At 37.0% G+C, this 15,038-nt stretch overlaps 1 protein-coding gene across 4 annotated transcripts; it reads left to right on the forward strand.

Moving 5' to 3' along the window:
* Window positions 1-1,168: 1,168 nt before the first annotated feature.
* Window positions 1,169-12,312, forward strand: LOC131362598 (protein shisa-8). Of its 4 annotated transcripts, none has more exons than XM_058404731.1 (4): window positions 1,169-1,420; window positions 3,217-3,968; window positions 6,988-7,100; window positions 10,320-12,312. In XM_058404731.1, the coding sequence occupies exons 2-4, from the start codon at window positions 3,463-3,465 to the stop codon at window positions 10,331-10,333; spliced, it is 633 nt and encodes a 210-aa protein (XP_058260714.1). In that variant the 5' UTR covers window positions 1,169-1,420; window positions 3,217-3,462; the 3' UTR covers window positions 10,334-12,312. The 4 variants fall into 4 exon arrangements, with proteins under 4 accessions (XP_058260714.1, XP_058260710.1, XP_058260711.1 ...); XM_058404727.1 differs by having other exon boundaries at window positions 1,200-1,420; window positions 8,711-12,312; XM_058404730.1 differs by having other exon boundaries at window positions 1,206-1,420; window positions 3,884-3,968; window positions 8,711-12,312.
* Window positions 12,313-15,038: the final 2,726 nt, after the last annotated feature.

Raw genomic sequence — 15,038 nt, forward strand, 5'->3', positions numbered from 1 at the left:
AGACAAGCTGCTAAATAAACAAACATTTCAGGAAGATTTTTGTGGTCTCTCTGTAGAGGTCACTCTGTGCTGTCCTGAAGTTAGCATCTATTTTTTTAATAGACATTCAGAGACAGCTCTACATCAGCCCTCTGCAACTCTTCTCTGTGTGCTGACTTGTACAGTATGCTGTTGTTGTTGCTGATGATACCCACCATGGTGATATAATTGGATGATGTTATTCAAGCCTGGAGGACTGGTCCTCACAACAGGCCAAGATCTCATAGCTTCTCCCTTCAATAAATAGACATATAGAAAGATAGATAGATGTGCATTACCTTCCATATTATGTTAATAATTTATAGTGTTGTATTATTATAGTATTTATGTCATGGAAATATAAGACTTAATCTCTGTAGTGTTTTTCCTTTTACCGAGTTTTGTAACTTATTTTGTCTTTCTGAAAATATTTTAGTAGATTTTATTGCTTGCTATGTACCATGTGCAAGTCTTTTAAAGTCCTTGCTATATATTGTTCTCCTTGTTCCACATACCATACTTATTTAAAAGTCTGGAATTTTAATTTCTAATTAAAACTCTATGTTACAAAGAGTAATTTCAGTTTTGCATTTTTGTTTTACATTTGACTGCTTTATCCTTTCATGAAGGATTATTGCTTGTTTATTTTTAGTGTGCCTTCTACACAATATTTAATAGTAAATGTACTATGAAATGCTAACTCTTAAGTGTCTGTTTCTGTGCTTGTTCTCTTTCCTTTCTCTGCTGCCATGTTATACATTTTGCCTAAAACACCCCCCTCCATCACTATCCCTCCTTTGCCAGACACACGCACACACCCACACATGCATGCACACACACACACACACACACACACACACACACAGAGAGAGAGAGAGAAAGAGAGAGAGAGAGAGAGAGAAAGAAGGATAATATGCAACAGACATGTGAGGTGAGGAAAACGGTAGAATTTCAGTAAACAGATAATTAAATATAGACAAAAAAAAAGGAGCAGAGCAACAGAGAGAAGTGAGAGAGAGAGGAAAGAGAAAATGAATTAGAAAGAGAAAGGAGGAAAGAAAAGGGAGAGAAATAGATGATTAGCAAGAGAAAAACACTGGTGAGAGAATGGGGAGGTGTCTGGGACAAAAGGAGGGAGGGCAGAGAGAGTGAGGTGTGCTCATTTGCTCATGATAGAAAAAGAGGGAGGGAGAGGGGGAGTGCATGTGAGAGTGCCGTCATTCGTTTCTGAGCAGTGAACAAGAACACAGCATCTCCGGATGGAAGAATCGACTCATGAGTGAAGAGGAATAATAAAGCAAGAGAGCAAGGTCAACAGAGAAAACACATACCTATAACGATATATCTATAACCCAGTATACATATATCACTATACAGTATGTCTGTTTTCCACAAGCACCGGGTAAGAGAGCGTGTGTGTGCTGTGTGTGTGAGTGAGTGAGAGGGAGAGAGGGAGAGTGGGAGAGAGAGAGAGAGAGAGAGAGAGAGAGAGAGAGAGAAGCAGATCTGTAGGTGCCTCTTAACAACAAGCCACAACACACACACACACACACAAATGAAAATAGACACTCATCAGATGAGCACTGCTTGTGTAGCCTTACATGTGTTCATGTGAAATGAGAGTATATGGTGTGGTGTAGTGTGGTGTCGTGTGTGAGTGTGTGTGTGTGTGTGTGCATGTGTGTGTGTTTGTGTGTGTGTGTGTGTGTGTGCATGTGTGTGTGTTTGTGTGTGTGAGTGTGTGTGTGTGGGCGACTGTAACATAAACCTATACACACTAACTCACCAGTTTAGTGTTTTCCTTTATCATTCTATGTGTTTACAATTAAACCATCTTTATGATGTAGCACAATAATCAATTACAACACACACACACACACACACACACATTGTGTGGAAACTGTAATCAACAAACACACACATGCACACATATTTGATTGTTTATTTGTTGTATGTATTTATTTTAATGCTACTTCTATAAATTGAATTCAATACATTGGCCATGTGATTGCAATGCCACACACACACACACATACACACTTTGAATGATTATTTCATTTGTCATGTGCAGCTGTTTTATTGCTATTTGTATAAAATTTCTTTGTCTTTCTCTGTCTCTGTCTTTCTGTCTCCGTTTATGCCAGTGCTAAAGCATGTGAAGTGAAATGACACTTTTTTACTAATACATATCAGATTGGTTTCTCAGATATCTCAAGTTCTCAAATGGATTCTGACTTCACCACAGAGACATATTGGTTCAGGTGTCACTGCCACAGATGCAGCTCAGTTAGAGGGACACTGGGGCAATGGTCAGGTTCTGATAACACTATGGAGATGACTTCTTTTTGGGTCTCTGATCTGAGAGTCAGGTTGTAGACCTGTTGGCATGAATAAATTGAATAGATTGGATGATCTGGAATTTCAGCAACTGATTGAAGAGCTGAATATATAGGCATCTGCAGGAAAACATTCTAAAAAAAGACACAAATACACTCCATCACATATTGGTGGTTCTGCAGGTGGCGGTACAGGTTGATCCGTCACCCACATTTTCCGGCGCACTTTATCGCGGTATGAATAATGGTTTGGCTGATGGTAGGCCCTTTTGCGGTTTGTATGAATTAGCCACTGCTTCTCTCTGGCATAAGAGATAAAGTCCATGTAATGTGTCTCCCTGTTGGACGGAGTTCTGTTTGAGGCATCATCTTTCTAGTTGTTGAGGTTGAAGTTGAATTTTCTATATTTGAAATACTTTTTTGACTACAATGAATTTGCTGTTATTCCCTTGGGTTATATGTATTAGGCACCTGGGAAATGAGGGCCAGACCATCAGGGTTGGTTCTAGATTATATTATGCACTTATTTATCCCCTATTTATAATTATTAATAAATATAAATCTACTTGAAATGATTGACATACTGCAGAGGACGTTGCAGTTACCCCTACTAGAGTTATGCTGGGTACTCACTACTAGGGCCTGGGGCAGACCAAGAGTTATTGATTACATGACTGCCCCCCCTTATTTACAAAGAGAAAACCTACACATTTAAATTGTGAACAGTTATAAGAATAGCACTTCCATAAGTTGAGCAAATAATTTTCAATTATCCTGGAACTGATAAAGTGTCTCACTCTCTCTATGTGTCTCATTCTCTCTCTCTGTCTCTCTCTCTCTGTCTCTCTCTCTCTCTCTCCAGTGCTGACGCTTGGATACCCACCAGTGTGCTGTCCTTTTTTGTCTCGCTTCACATGTTGTGGGTGTCTTATTTCCTGGTCAAACTGTCAGTTAACATTACAACTTGATCATGTAATGAATAAGAAGACTCAGTTTCTTCTGCTATTATTGAGACATTTGACTTTCTTGAGCTATCAATCCCTTGCTTTTCCTGTGCTTTTAAAGCCTGCTAACGTATTGTGGGTGAGGACATTTCTTTTCTAAGAAGATGAACACGACACTCCTGATTATTTTAAATCTTATCCTGCTCGTAGCAGTCATATCATCTGATTCAGCCAATCAGACTGAAGGGACTGTGACAATGGAGGAAGAAGGGGTGGGGTCATCAGGCAACCGTTGCTGGGGTTACTATGATGTGATGGGCCAGTGGGACCCACCATTTAACTGCAATGCTGGCACTTACCTGTTCTGCTGTGGCTCATGTTACTATCGCTTCTGTTGCCAGTTCAAAGGTCATAGCCTAGAACAGACCAGTTGCTCAAATTATGACACACCTGCCTGGGCCAATACAGGAAAACCTGCTAGTGGAAATGATGCCAACAATGCTAATGCTAATGCCATTACTAACACTAGCAATGTGCCCAAGTCAGACCAGACGCACATGATTGTATATGTGATATGCGGTGCAGTGGCCATCATGATGCTTGGCGGAATCTTTGCCAAATTGGGTCTGGAGAGGAGCCGTGGAGGAGCTGGGGATACCAGTAACACCAGGTAGGATTTGTGTGTGTCTGTGTGTGTGTATTTTAAGAATATTTCCAGTTGAAACTGTACATGGATACAGTGCATGAGTGTTGTCTTATTAGTTAACCATTCTTAGTGAACCTGGGTGCCACTCAGACATATATATATGAAATGGACTCTGTGTGTGTGTGTGTGTGTGTATAAATTATGAAATCCACATGGATTTGGTAAATACTGCCAGTGCAGAAACTACCTATAGTACTGCAGTACAAATGGTACTTAGAGGTTTAGAAACATCTGTATGTTGACAAAGCTATTGTTAATTTAGCTGTCTATCATGGTATAGTGAAGTTGAATTAAACACTAAAATTATAAATTGGGGGTATTTATATCCAAACTGGGTGATGTATTTAACATACATATTAAATTTACCCTCTTCTTCATCAGTGTAACAGTGTGAGATAATACCATGTTTATGAATAATTGAAACCAGAGGTAGCATATATAAAGAAAAAAGCAGAGGTCTAAAGCAGAACCTTGCATAACACCAAACCATACCACAATGCTTAGTGAAATCAACACTCACATCAGTCCTCATCCTCCTGGACCTCTCAGCAGTGTTTGAAACAGTCAGTCAAAAGACTTGTCCACCCTTTCAAGAGCCTTGAAATTTGTGGTGCAGCATGATTTGCTGTCTACCTGAAAGGTTGTTCATATCAGGTGACATGGAAGATAATGACATCTGCTCCATACAGACTCTCCACTGGTGTTCCACAAGGTTCAATACTCAGCCCTCTTCTGTTCTCCCTCTAAAACTGTTCTCTTAAATAAGTTATATTCTCACATGGGTTTTCACAACACTACTATGCAGATGACAGTCAAATCATTTTCCCCTTCCCTCCCTCTGTTTCTGCTGAGATCTCAGCATGTCTGGCAGAAATCTTAACACAGATGGCAGCTCATCAGCTGAAACTTATTTCCAGTGTTGCTCATTGTTGTGGAAGTGGTTTCTCAGTGGATAAGGTGTTGGACTATTAATCAGAAGGTTGAAAGTTTGAATCCTGGTTCCACCAAGCTGCTACTGCTTGGTCCTTGAGCAAGTTGTGTAAACGAGATAACTGTAAGTTGCTCTGGATAAGGCTCTCTGCCAAATCCCATGTAAAGTAAAAGTTCATCCCCAGGCCAGGATCTTTCAATCTTGCTGGACAACTCACTGATCTCTCCTTCAGTCACTTCCATGCACAGTCAACGGTTATTTTCCTCTCACATTGGTAATCTAACATGCTCATGTTTCTCTGGCAGTCTTTCAACAATGTCTAAAGATCTACCCCTTATTGAAGTACTTAAACTAGCACTTAAAATCTAAAAAATGTGCTTTTCTTGCTACATTACCTCCCAACAGAGTTTCTAGACTGATGGTTCTTAGTGAGTGACCTAGGGTGACACTATTGGTGTATTCTTTGGTGGAGATTTGGTCAGTGTATTCTTAGCAATGGGATAAATGTGAGAAAGATCATCTGATTTGCCAAAGGCAGTTTGAAGGAAGGTTTAGTATGAATAGAATAGAATAGAATAGAATAGAATAGAATACTTTTTGTCATTGTACAAATACAAAGATGTTGACTTTCTTACTGGTTTCTTAAATAACAGTGATGAGAGTCGGTTTATAAATATAGTAACATAAATACTGTGTATTATTTTATGGTACAAGAATCTGTTCCTGTCATTACTGCAGGTGTGATATCCATATAAAAATCCCAGAAGGGACAAATATCTAAACATGTTAGGATGCGTGGAATTGTGGGTTTCTAGATTCGGTTTCTCCAGGCTTGTAGGAGATTCCATGTGAGAAACCTTAGACAGAAAGGTATTCCCAATATTCAGTCTATGCTTTTGATTCTGGTAGGTGATGAGTGACAATTAATGTTGGTTGTAATGTGGCACGAAGAACCCTTATATCACTTATATCACTTCTTTATAAAGAACCCTTTATATCATTGTTTGAATACACACACCTCTATTTTAACTGTGCAGTTAGAGATTAGCATTGACAAATGTATCAAGAAGAACAATGATGGCACATTTAAATTTAAAGAGAAAAAAATCAACCAGCAGATGGAGTATATAAAGAAATAGACAATATAGAAAAACAGCAAACAAATAAACAAAAATGAGGTTTTCTGTATCTCCAGTATATTTATTTCTGCATTCTTGAGGCTGTATGAAAAATGATTATGGGGATTAAGCAATGTGTTAAAAACACTACACACACACACACACACACACACACACACACACACACACTTACTTTTTGTTTGTAATTATTAATTTCTTCTAATGGTGGGTTACAGGGGAATTTATAAGCAGTTTATTATTATTATTATTATTATTATTATTTTATTTTTTATTTATTTTTTTTTTTTAATCCCGAGTCAATAAAGCACAGAATGTACTAGGCATGTTTCAGTAAATGGAGCATTTAATCATCTGCATTTTATTAGTTCACACCTATTCACATGAGTGAGTTCAGTTGCTTGTTTAACTTCAGCATGCTGATACACACATTAAAAGACTGAGCATGAAGTTGCTCATCAATAAGCAGAACTGATTTTATAGCAGTGTAAAACTATACTGATGATCAGCCAGACTGTACACATAAGAACGGCAAATAAAGTAAGATAATCTGTATATTTTTAAACAATCAGTTGGACTTCAAATGCAGGTGAGATTTTGATCATTAAGCTGATGATGAAGTCCAGTCTTCAGTTCACACAAAGTAAAAATCCACTGTATTCAGTGTCTGACATCAAGAGTATATTAGAATATATAGCCAGATGGATGGGAACAGTTAAACTATGTTAATAAAGTGTCTAATATCATGTTACCTTTTTAATGTGTATCAATTGCTTAAGTTACCATATCTTTATCACTGTAGTGACACTAAAAAGAAAAAAGCGAAAAATTATGATGTCTATTTTTTCAAGTTGCAGTTAAGTGACATTAAAATGTACATTAATGATTCTTAGTGTTATAAATCTTCTCTCTCCAGAGCCCTGACAGAGCGGCTAAAGCTGCCAGGTGAGGCAGAGTGCGTGGTCAGAGGGGCAGGACATCATCCGGTCAGATCTAATGGAATCTCTGGACGCCTGATAAGCACTAATGGTGAGCAAACACTCAACATGCAGAGATATACTTTACTCTCACACTAAAAGGCAAACACTCCTACATCAAGTAACCATCTACAGAATGTCTGATTATAGCGTAGTTTCTGTAGTATCAAACATTCCAAATGGAACCATAAAAATGGCCAAGGTTCTAGGTTCTAGTCTAACTCACAGTTGCAGCCTCCTCTAGGTGACATGTCTAGTCTTCGTTAGTTTCCACCTTTTTCACTGTTTACATTTTACAGAAGAGAAGAACTGACTATATTTCAGTTACAAAAACAGTTTTCAGATGTTTCCCTGCCTGCAGTAAATGAGCATGTTCAAATCTCACAATAAATGGTGTGTATGAGTTTTAATCAGTTACAGTGTGCCTTCATTTGGACTGGTATCAGGTATTATGTAATCTGTTTTAATGAAACATTTATTTGAACCTGGATGTGTGTATGGATAGGTAGATAGATAGACAGCTAAATAAGCTTATGGAAATTATGTATTGAAAATGCAGATATAACTATTTTAAATTTAAAGAAAAAAAATATCAGGAAGCATCCTCCTTCATGTGCATAAATATTTGAGACCACCCAGTTAAGCAGAGGTAGAGGTGGTTTCAACATGGATTGACTGAATGTGACTCCCAGTAAAGCTTCAATATTTCTGATACTTAATTTTTGGTCAGCAATTAATTTAAAAATAATGAATTCAGGATATCAGAGAATCCCTGCGATCACCGTGGTGTTTTAGAGGAAGTGGCTTACTGAAGTGTTGGGGCTAATGAAAATATAATTTTCTATTGCCATGCCAAAACCTACTGAGATCTCACAGTATCCATCTGTGAGCACACACACACACACACACACACAAAATATAGCACATGCCCTTGTCTGAAGTGACTTACAGAAGTGCTTTGTGGTCTTTATCCAACCCCACACTCAGATTCCCAAAGTCCTTTGAACTTTTAGTGTAATTGAATCTGTTACTGGACTGTTTCTTCAACACCAACAACATGTTCTAGCCTATCCAGTAGAATAGTGTGGTCAATGGTGTCAAAAGCTGCACTAAGATTGAGTAACACCAGAATCTTGGAGATAAAGGGCAGGTTTGATATCGGTCTATAGTTAGACAGCTGACAGGGGTCGAGGTCCAGTTTTTAATCAAGGGTTTGATAACTGCTAGCTTAAAAGATTTAGGCACATAGCCAGTGCTAAAGGAAGAATTTATTCTATAAATATAAGAGGTTGATTTGCTTCTGATATTACCTGTTTGAAGAAACATGTAGGTAAGGGATTTCGTACACAAGGTGATGATGTTGAGAAAGATCTTGTAGATAAGGGATTAGGGTTAAGCTACATTTTCTTTATAGCATGCAGTGTACTTACATAAATGAATAATACAAGTCAGTACACAGAAGTGAACAAAATCGATTCAATCACTTAAAATTTCTTCAAAAACACAAAATAATTCAAAACAAAACCAGTACAGTGGGGGTTTCACACTGGGGAGTGTCTGCTGAGAGTTAGATTTGCGATTATGTTGCAATGAATTCCCTTCGGGGAGATTTCATCCGAACAGAATGTATATCATCCCATTTAAAATTTCCTTCACTTACAGAACATACAGAGACTAACAGAGACCACTATAGGAGTTTCCCTTTGATGGATCACACATACCGCCAGTCATCACCTACAACTTTCCAGCCCATTGCTTTCCACTCCAAAGAAAAACCATTCCTTCTTCCACCAGAGATCCACACTCCTGTCACTAACACCATAACACCTTCCCAGATGGCCAAGTCCAAGATCTCCATAACCAACAGTCACCCACTGACCTCCAGCTCAGCCTTCCAAGCCTGGGAACCAAGTAAAAGTCCTGTTAAGCTTCATGCCTCTCTCACTGTTCAACAACAGCCATCAGTGACCCAGCCCAACAGCCGAGGTCATGTCTACTTAAACAAACTCCAGTTTAGAACAGAGACCCTGCCAGAGCTGTTCTGCCAGCCACTGGGGTATGGCCGTTCCCCTCAGGTTCTTCCCAAACACAAGGGGCTTCACACGAACAGCAAGACAGAAGTGACTGTATGAATAAGAAGGAGCAGGGCACAGAGGGAGAGGAGGAGAAAAAATATGGAGGAACAAATGAGACATCAACATTAAGAGCATATGTATGGCTTGGAATAAGAGTTTAACAAGCTGCAATTCAATAACTATTTTTCCTCATTGCCAAATGAGCACAAGATATGCAGATGAAGCATTTTGTATTTTGGTAAACACTTTTGGCATTTTCTGTTAAAAAGAACATAATATTCCAAACAGGATGGATCTTGAGTCAGTGGTGAGTCTTTGTCAAATCTGGGCTTTCCTTTTTACTCAATTTTCTCCTCTGTCACTCAATTGTCTGATCCAGTAAATGAAATGTGGTCATAAAAGCATTATGACCACAGCAGCAATGCATCACAATGTTCCTCACACATGTCTGGACCGGTGCTGTCAGCTCCCATTAAGAATTGATGTTCTTGGGATTAATGAGCTTACTATACAATTGGCAGAATAGGATTAGAATGCTGAAAAAAACCCAGAACATTTAACTCATTAAAAATAAAAAGGAAGTTCTAATTCCACCACATTCAGTGTTAGCAAATTTAGTTTCAGAACTAGACACAGATAAAAAGAATCTCATATTCAGAGCATTGATAGGAACAACAGTCACCTGAGAACAGCATTAATTTCTTGGGAATCAGGAAAGGCTGCTCTTCTGTTTGAGAGAGAGATAGCTCTGTTCAATCGTTTTCTGTTTCTGACAAATGGATGTTTTTCTTTATTAGCAAAAATAAGGGATAGGCTGGAACCACACTGCTACCCTGACCAGGATAAAGTTCTTAATGAAGATGCTAATGCCAAGTCTAATGCCTTGCATATGTCTGAGGTTTTAAAGATTGAGTCTCAGGAAAAGGGGAAAAAATCTGCAGCAGTAAAAGGACATATTTGAGATATTTCCCTGTGATAATGTATAATAAGACTCGCTCTGCCTCTCGCTCTGCCTCTCGTTTCTCCTCTTACTCACCAGTTCTATTTTAAGAAACAGTTCATTTCCACTGCAGCATCAGCTGCCAGGACAGATCTGCTGAAATGCCATCGTGAGTTTTCCCACAGCGAGGATACGATTGTTCAGCTTGCTGATTGATGTGAGATTGCAATAACGCAGTCTTCTGGGCCTGTTCCAGGTTTGGCCATGTGACTTAATTACCTCGGCCCAGTCTGATCTGGTGTTTCCATGGAGACGCCCCCATGGATGCCTGTAGGACTCAGCAAGGACAAACATGGATGCAGACGCCATTTTTATCTCTCAAAAGCAGCCGATCAGACCACCATTTTCTCAGACAGCCATGTATGGGAAGTTAAGCAGTAAGGTCATGTTCTGAACATTACAGGCTTTTGAAGAAAATTTTGCATTCAGATTTTCTACACAGTATACATGATGAATAGATTCACCGTGAAAGCCTGGTATGATATTATGAAGCTTTCAGGCATGAAATCTGCCTACAATAATGACAACTAATTATGCAAGCTTTTTTTATTGACCTTGTAATTTAAATATTGATATCTGTGGATCAATCCCAGTGACTAATGGTTTAAAATCTTCCTGAAACATCTTTAGCAATAGATATCCTAAAAGAAATTTGCTTCCAGAATGTGAAATAAAATTTTATCTTGATGTCTTTCACATTTTGAAAATGTCTTGCCACATTTGAAGTTTGTGCTGCATGTAGCAAATTATATTTTACCTTTAATCACTTTTAATAATCACCTGCAAGTGTACATTTGATTCTACTGTAATATGTTCAACATTTCACCCTTTACAGTTTACCTGTAGACAATTGTTTATATGTTTATATAACAGTTTATATCATTGTTTATATGACAAGGGCTGATTAGTGTGGAATAATCTGATTTCTATTCAACTGAAACCAGCACGAAAAAAAAACCCTTCAGAAAGCCATGGTAATGTGTACAGGACAGACCGCATGCTAAAGCACTGACATTATATTAGATTCTTTTTCTTTTTTCTTCTTTTTTTTGTAAATCTAAATTATTCTTATAAAATCCAATAAAAATGAATTATTCAGTGCATAATGTATAAACATTGGTCTACAGAAAGACAAAAAACAAACATGTAAACAATTATGTATGCAAATTCCTGTATGAATATTTATGAGCATGTGCATTTTGTAGCCTAGTTGTGTGAAGTTCATGCTTCACATACTGGACAGTAAATCAGTGGGTGAATAATTACTGACTGCTGAGCTGAACAAAGTATTGGCACCCTTCTTCCCACATCACTCAGTATAAACACAGCAGTGGTTTGTTCTCAGCTCACATTGTTAGAGCTTTAATAGTAATGTAAAAATCTGTAAAGGATCAAATACAGTATCTAATTTAATCTAATCATAATCTTCATGTTAAAATCTTGAACTGCAGACCAGTAAAACTCATCCACTCTCTCTGTCACTCTCTCTCTCTCTCTCTCTCTCTCTCTCTCTCTCTCTCTCTGCTATTCTATCTCCTGACCGTTCTCAATCTCTGAATATTTTTGTATACTGCATTAAAGGGCATGTAGCATTCACTAATGTAGATTAGTTATTATAATCTGTTTATTCTGAGTGAGGTATCTGTGTACACATTTTTATAATATCATAAAAGCAAATGCAAGCAAGGAAAAACAAAATGTCTGTTCTGTCAGTTGTGTGTGAACAGTTCCAGTGCAGTGCAGAGAAATGACCTGTGTTTTAAAGCTCATTTGTAGCAAATGTTATCATGTTTTCTGATGAATTCTTTAAAAAAATGAAACTCACAGTGATGTCATACAGATTAGGCATATGTCGATGAATCAGTTCTAAAATATTCTGTGATATTTTCACTCCCTGCCACATTACAGTCTGTTTAAACAGTGTTTAGGGTCTGAACATGAACTCTGTCCCTTTCATATCGCAGTGTAAAAAGCTAACCACATGTCTCATGAAAAGGTCATCCACACATGTCTAATCCTGAACAGGTCATGTGATGTCATGAACAGGTCAGAAAACAACTTTGGTAGTAAAAGCCTATATTTATGCAACCTTACTATGGTTATGATGTTTTGTGAATTTTATGCACAACTTTTTAAATTTATAGAATAATCAGTCTTTGTATGATCTTGGTACAAAATAAAAATAATCTGCTCACACTGTGCCGTGTGTGTGTGTGTGTGTGTTTCAGCAAATCCAAAAGTGTAATAGTTTCATTTTGTAACACTATATTTTTTATATAATACTCTAAACATTATTACATTCATGTGCATGTAAAAAAAAACAATCTCATCCCTGATATTTCATCCTTATCAGCAGAAGAGAGGTGAATTAAAGGTCCTCTCTTCTCCACACACACACACACACACACACACACAAAGAGCAAATCTACACCACAGATTAGCTCTAAAATTAATCTTCCAACATCATTAGAGTAATACTAATTTTACTTAACTAAAGGCAGAAGTTTTCTTACTATAAGAAACATCTATAACAATCTACACACCCCACAGTTCAGCTACACTTTCCCCACTCACAACTCCAAAAAAGGCATTATTTTATAATCCTTTCTTTAACCGAGTTTCTGTTATGGCTGGTCTACACTCAAAAAAATGATTTGTTGGACTTACATAAAAAAGCAGTGTCAAGTGGTTCCACGCAACTATGTTGAGTAGTTTCTACGATTAGTGGTTTAGTTGTATGAACAAAAAAAATGTAGGTGAAGTTGACAACATTTCTTTGAGTAAATACAAAACATTAAGATTTGTCACTTTTACAAATTAGTTATATGAACATTTTACTTAATAATGTTACGTTACATTTACGAACATTCAGTGTGGCAGGTGAAAACTTTTTTTATTGATTTTATTTACTTAAACTAGTTGATCTACAAGTGAAAAATTATCACAAGCATATTTTCTGAAACAAAATGCATTTATTTGCTCTTCAAGGTCTTGCAATATACAACCACTAAGAAACTGTGCAACAATTTCCATTCAACAGGTCTTTAGAAACAATTAGACAACATCTTTCTGGTTAATAATAAACATTCTTTACAATGTCTTAAAGTGCAACTGCCTTCAAAAGATTGTAATAAATTTACCAGAAACATATAATTAGAAACATACTATATTAAATAAACTCCATAACTCCATTTCTGATATTTCCGATAATTTGTGCAATCAATGAAGGTAACATCAAAAACCGGCCTGTTTTTGTAAACCACAAACAGCTTAAACGTCACAATTTGTTTTAAAAATAAAACAAATTTTTTTAAAAAACACAACATTCTGGTCAATAACAAACATTCCTCCCAAGTTCTTACAATGGCCAAATGCCTTCTAATATTATAATAAACAATTTTACTTAGAAAAAAAATACATAAAAGGAAAGTTTGTTTAAGACAGCGTTCCACAAAATACTGCAGCACTCAATTTTTCATATATCTCTTGAGCCATCAGTAAAGGGAACATTAAAACTGGCCTCTAATTTTTGGTGAACAACCACAAACACTATTTAAAATTCACATTTCCTAAAAGCAATAAAACAACTCTGCTCAAAAGCTGCAGAACTCCACTTTCAAGATTTCAAATTTTAGTGCCATTAACAGAAGTGCCATTTAGTGCCATTAACCATTAAGGAAACATTGCAACCACTCCCTAATTTTTAAAAAACACAAACACATTTTAAATGTGAACGAGAGTTTGTCACAAAAAATTCTGATTTTGAGACTATTTTTTTGTGTCAAAAAAAAAAAATTTTTGGACAAGTGCAAGATAAATGACGATGTACTGACTCAATCAACAAGTTTGTTTTCGAGAACCTGTATTTTGTGTGAAAGTTTCTTTGCATCAAGTCCCAGTAACACTTTCTGAAAAAATTCGAAAGTGTACTTCAGGTCTGATGGATAGCTGAGATTCAAGCTGTATATGACTCCCAATAGAAGAGCACAAGCCTTGGTGACATCGCCAAGCTCCTGAAGCACTTTCACTCCCTCAACAATTAGTCCAACATCTGATGGTGTATCACAGAGTTCTGCATCTTCAGGCCTGATGATGTAAATTCCAATGACTGTATCAGCCATGTCTCTCTCAGCATTCGCAATGTCGGTATCCTAAAAAACACAAAAAGAGTAACACTATTCAGTCATTTTAACTGCACCAACAAATGCATTTTGCAAATTTAACATCACTTAGATGATAGATCACATCCAGAAAAAGCAAATAATCTGAGAATTCTGTATCAATTGCCCATAATGTTTCACACCAATGAGTTGCCCAGGAAAAAAAAAAAAAATCACACTAGATTTCAAGAAACAATAAAGCCACCAGCAATGATAAAGCACCACTGATGCTACTGCAACTGCACCCGAGTTACTCATCAAACTATTCAGTTTGTTTCATTAAAAGACTACTTTACTTTCTTTGTTTTTTGAGTTAAATATACTTTGTACATTTATATTTCTTGACTACATTATGTGAATTTTGCCCAAATATAAGCGCTGTATTGTATTGTCTAGTGATTTTGGGGGGTGTTTTTACTTTAAATATTCTCAAAAGAATGCCACTTACTGCATACTCCTTCATGAGCTTTTCATAATCTTCATTAAGATACGCAGAAAGTGCTCTGAGAATGCAAGCTCTCCGAGTTGAGATGGTATCATTCTGTAGAAGAATACAGACATTAAGTTAGAGACAATGACATATCATGCTAAATTGAAAATGATTTACAAGCATCATAATTACAAATCACAAACCTGGTCAGCGGCAGCCATAAGTTTGCGAATTTTATGCCCTGCAACTCCTCCTTTTCTTCGGTAGATGCTGGCCAGTTTGCTTGTGTAACCATCCAGTTTTGCCATAAATGTCTGAATTAGTG

The sequence above is a fragment of the Hemibagrus wyckioides genome, linkage group LG12 (assembly GCF_019097595.1).
Source record: "Hemibagrus wyckioides isolate EC202008001 linkage group LG12, SWU_Hwy_1.0, whole genome shotgun sequence".
Classification (NCBI taxonomy): domain Eukaryota; kingdom Metazoa; phylum Chordata; class Actinopteri; order Siluriformes; family Bagridae; genus Hemibagrus; species Hemibagrus wyckioides.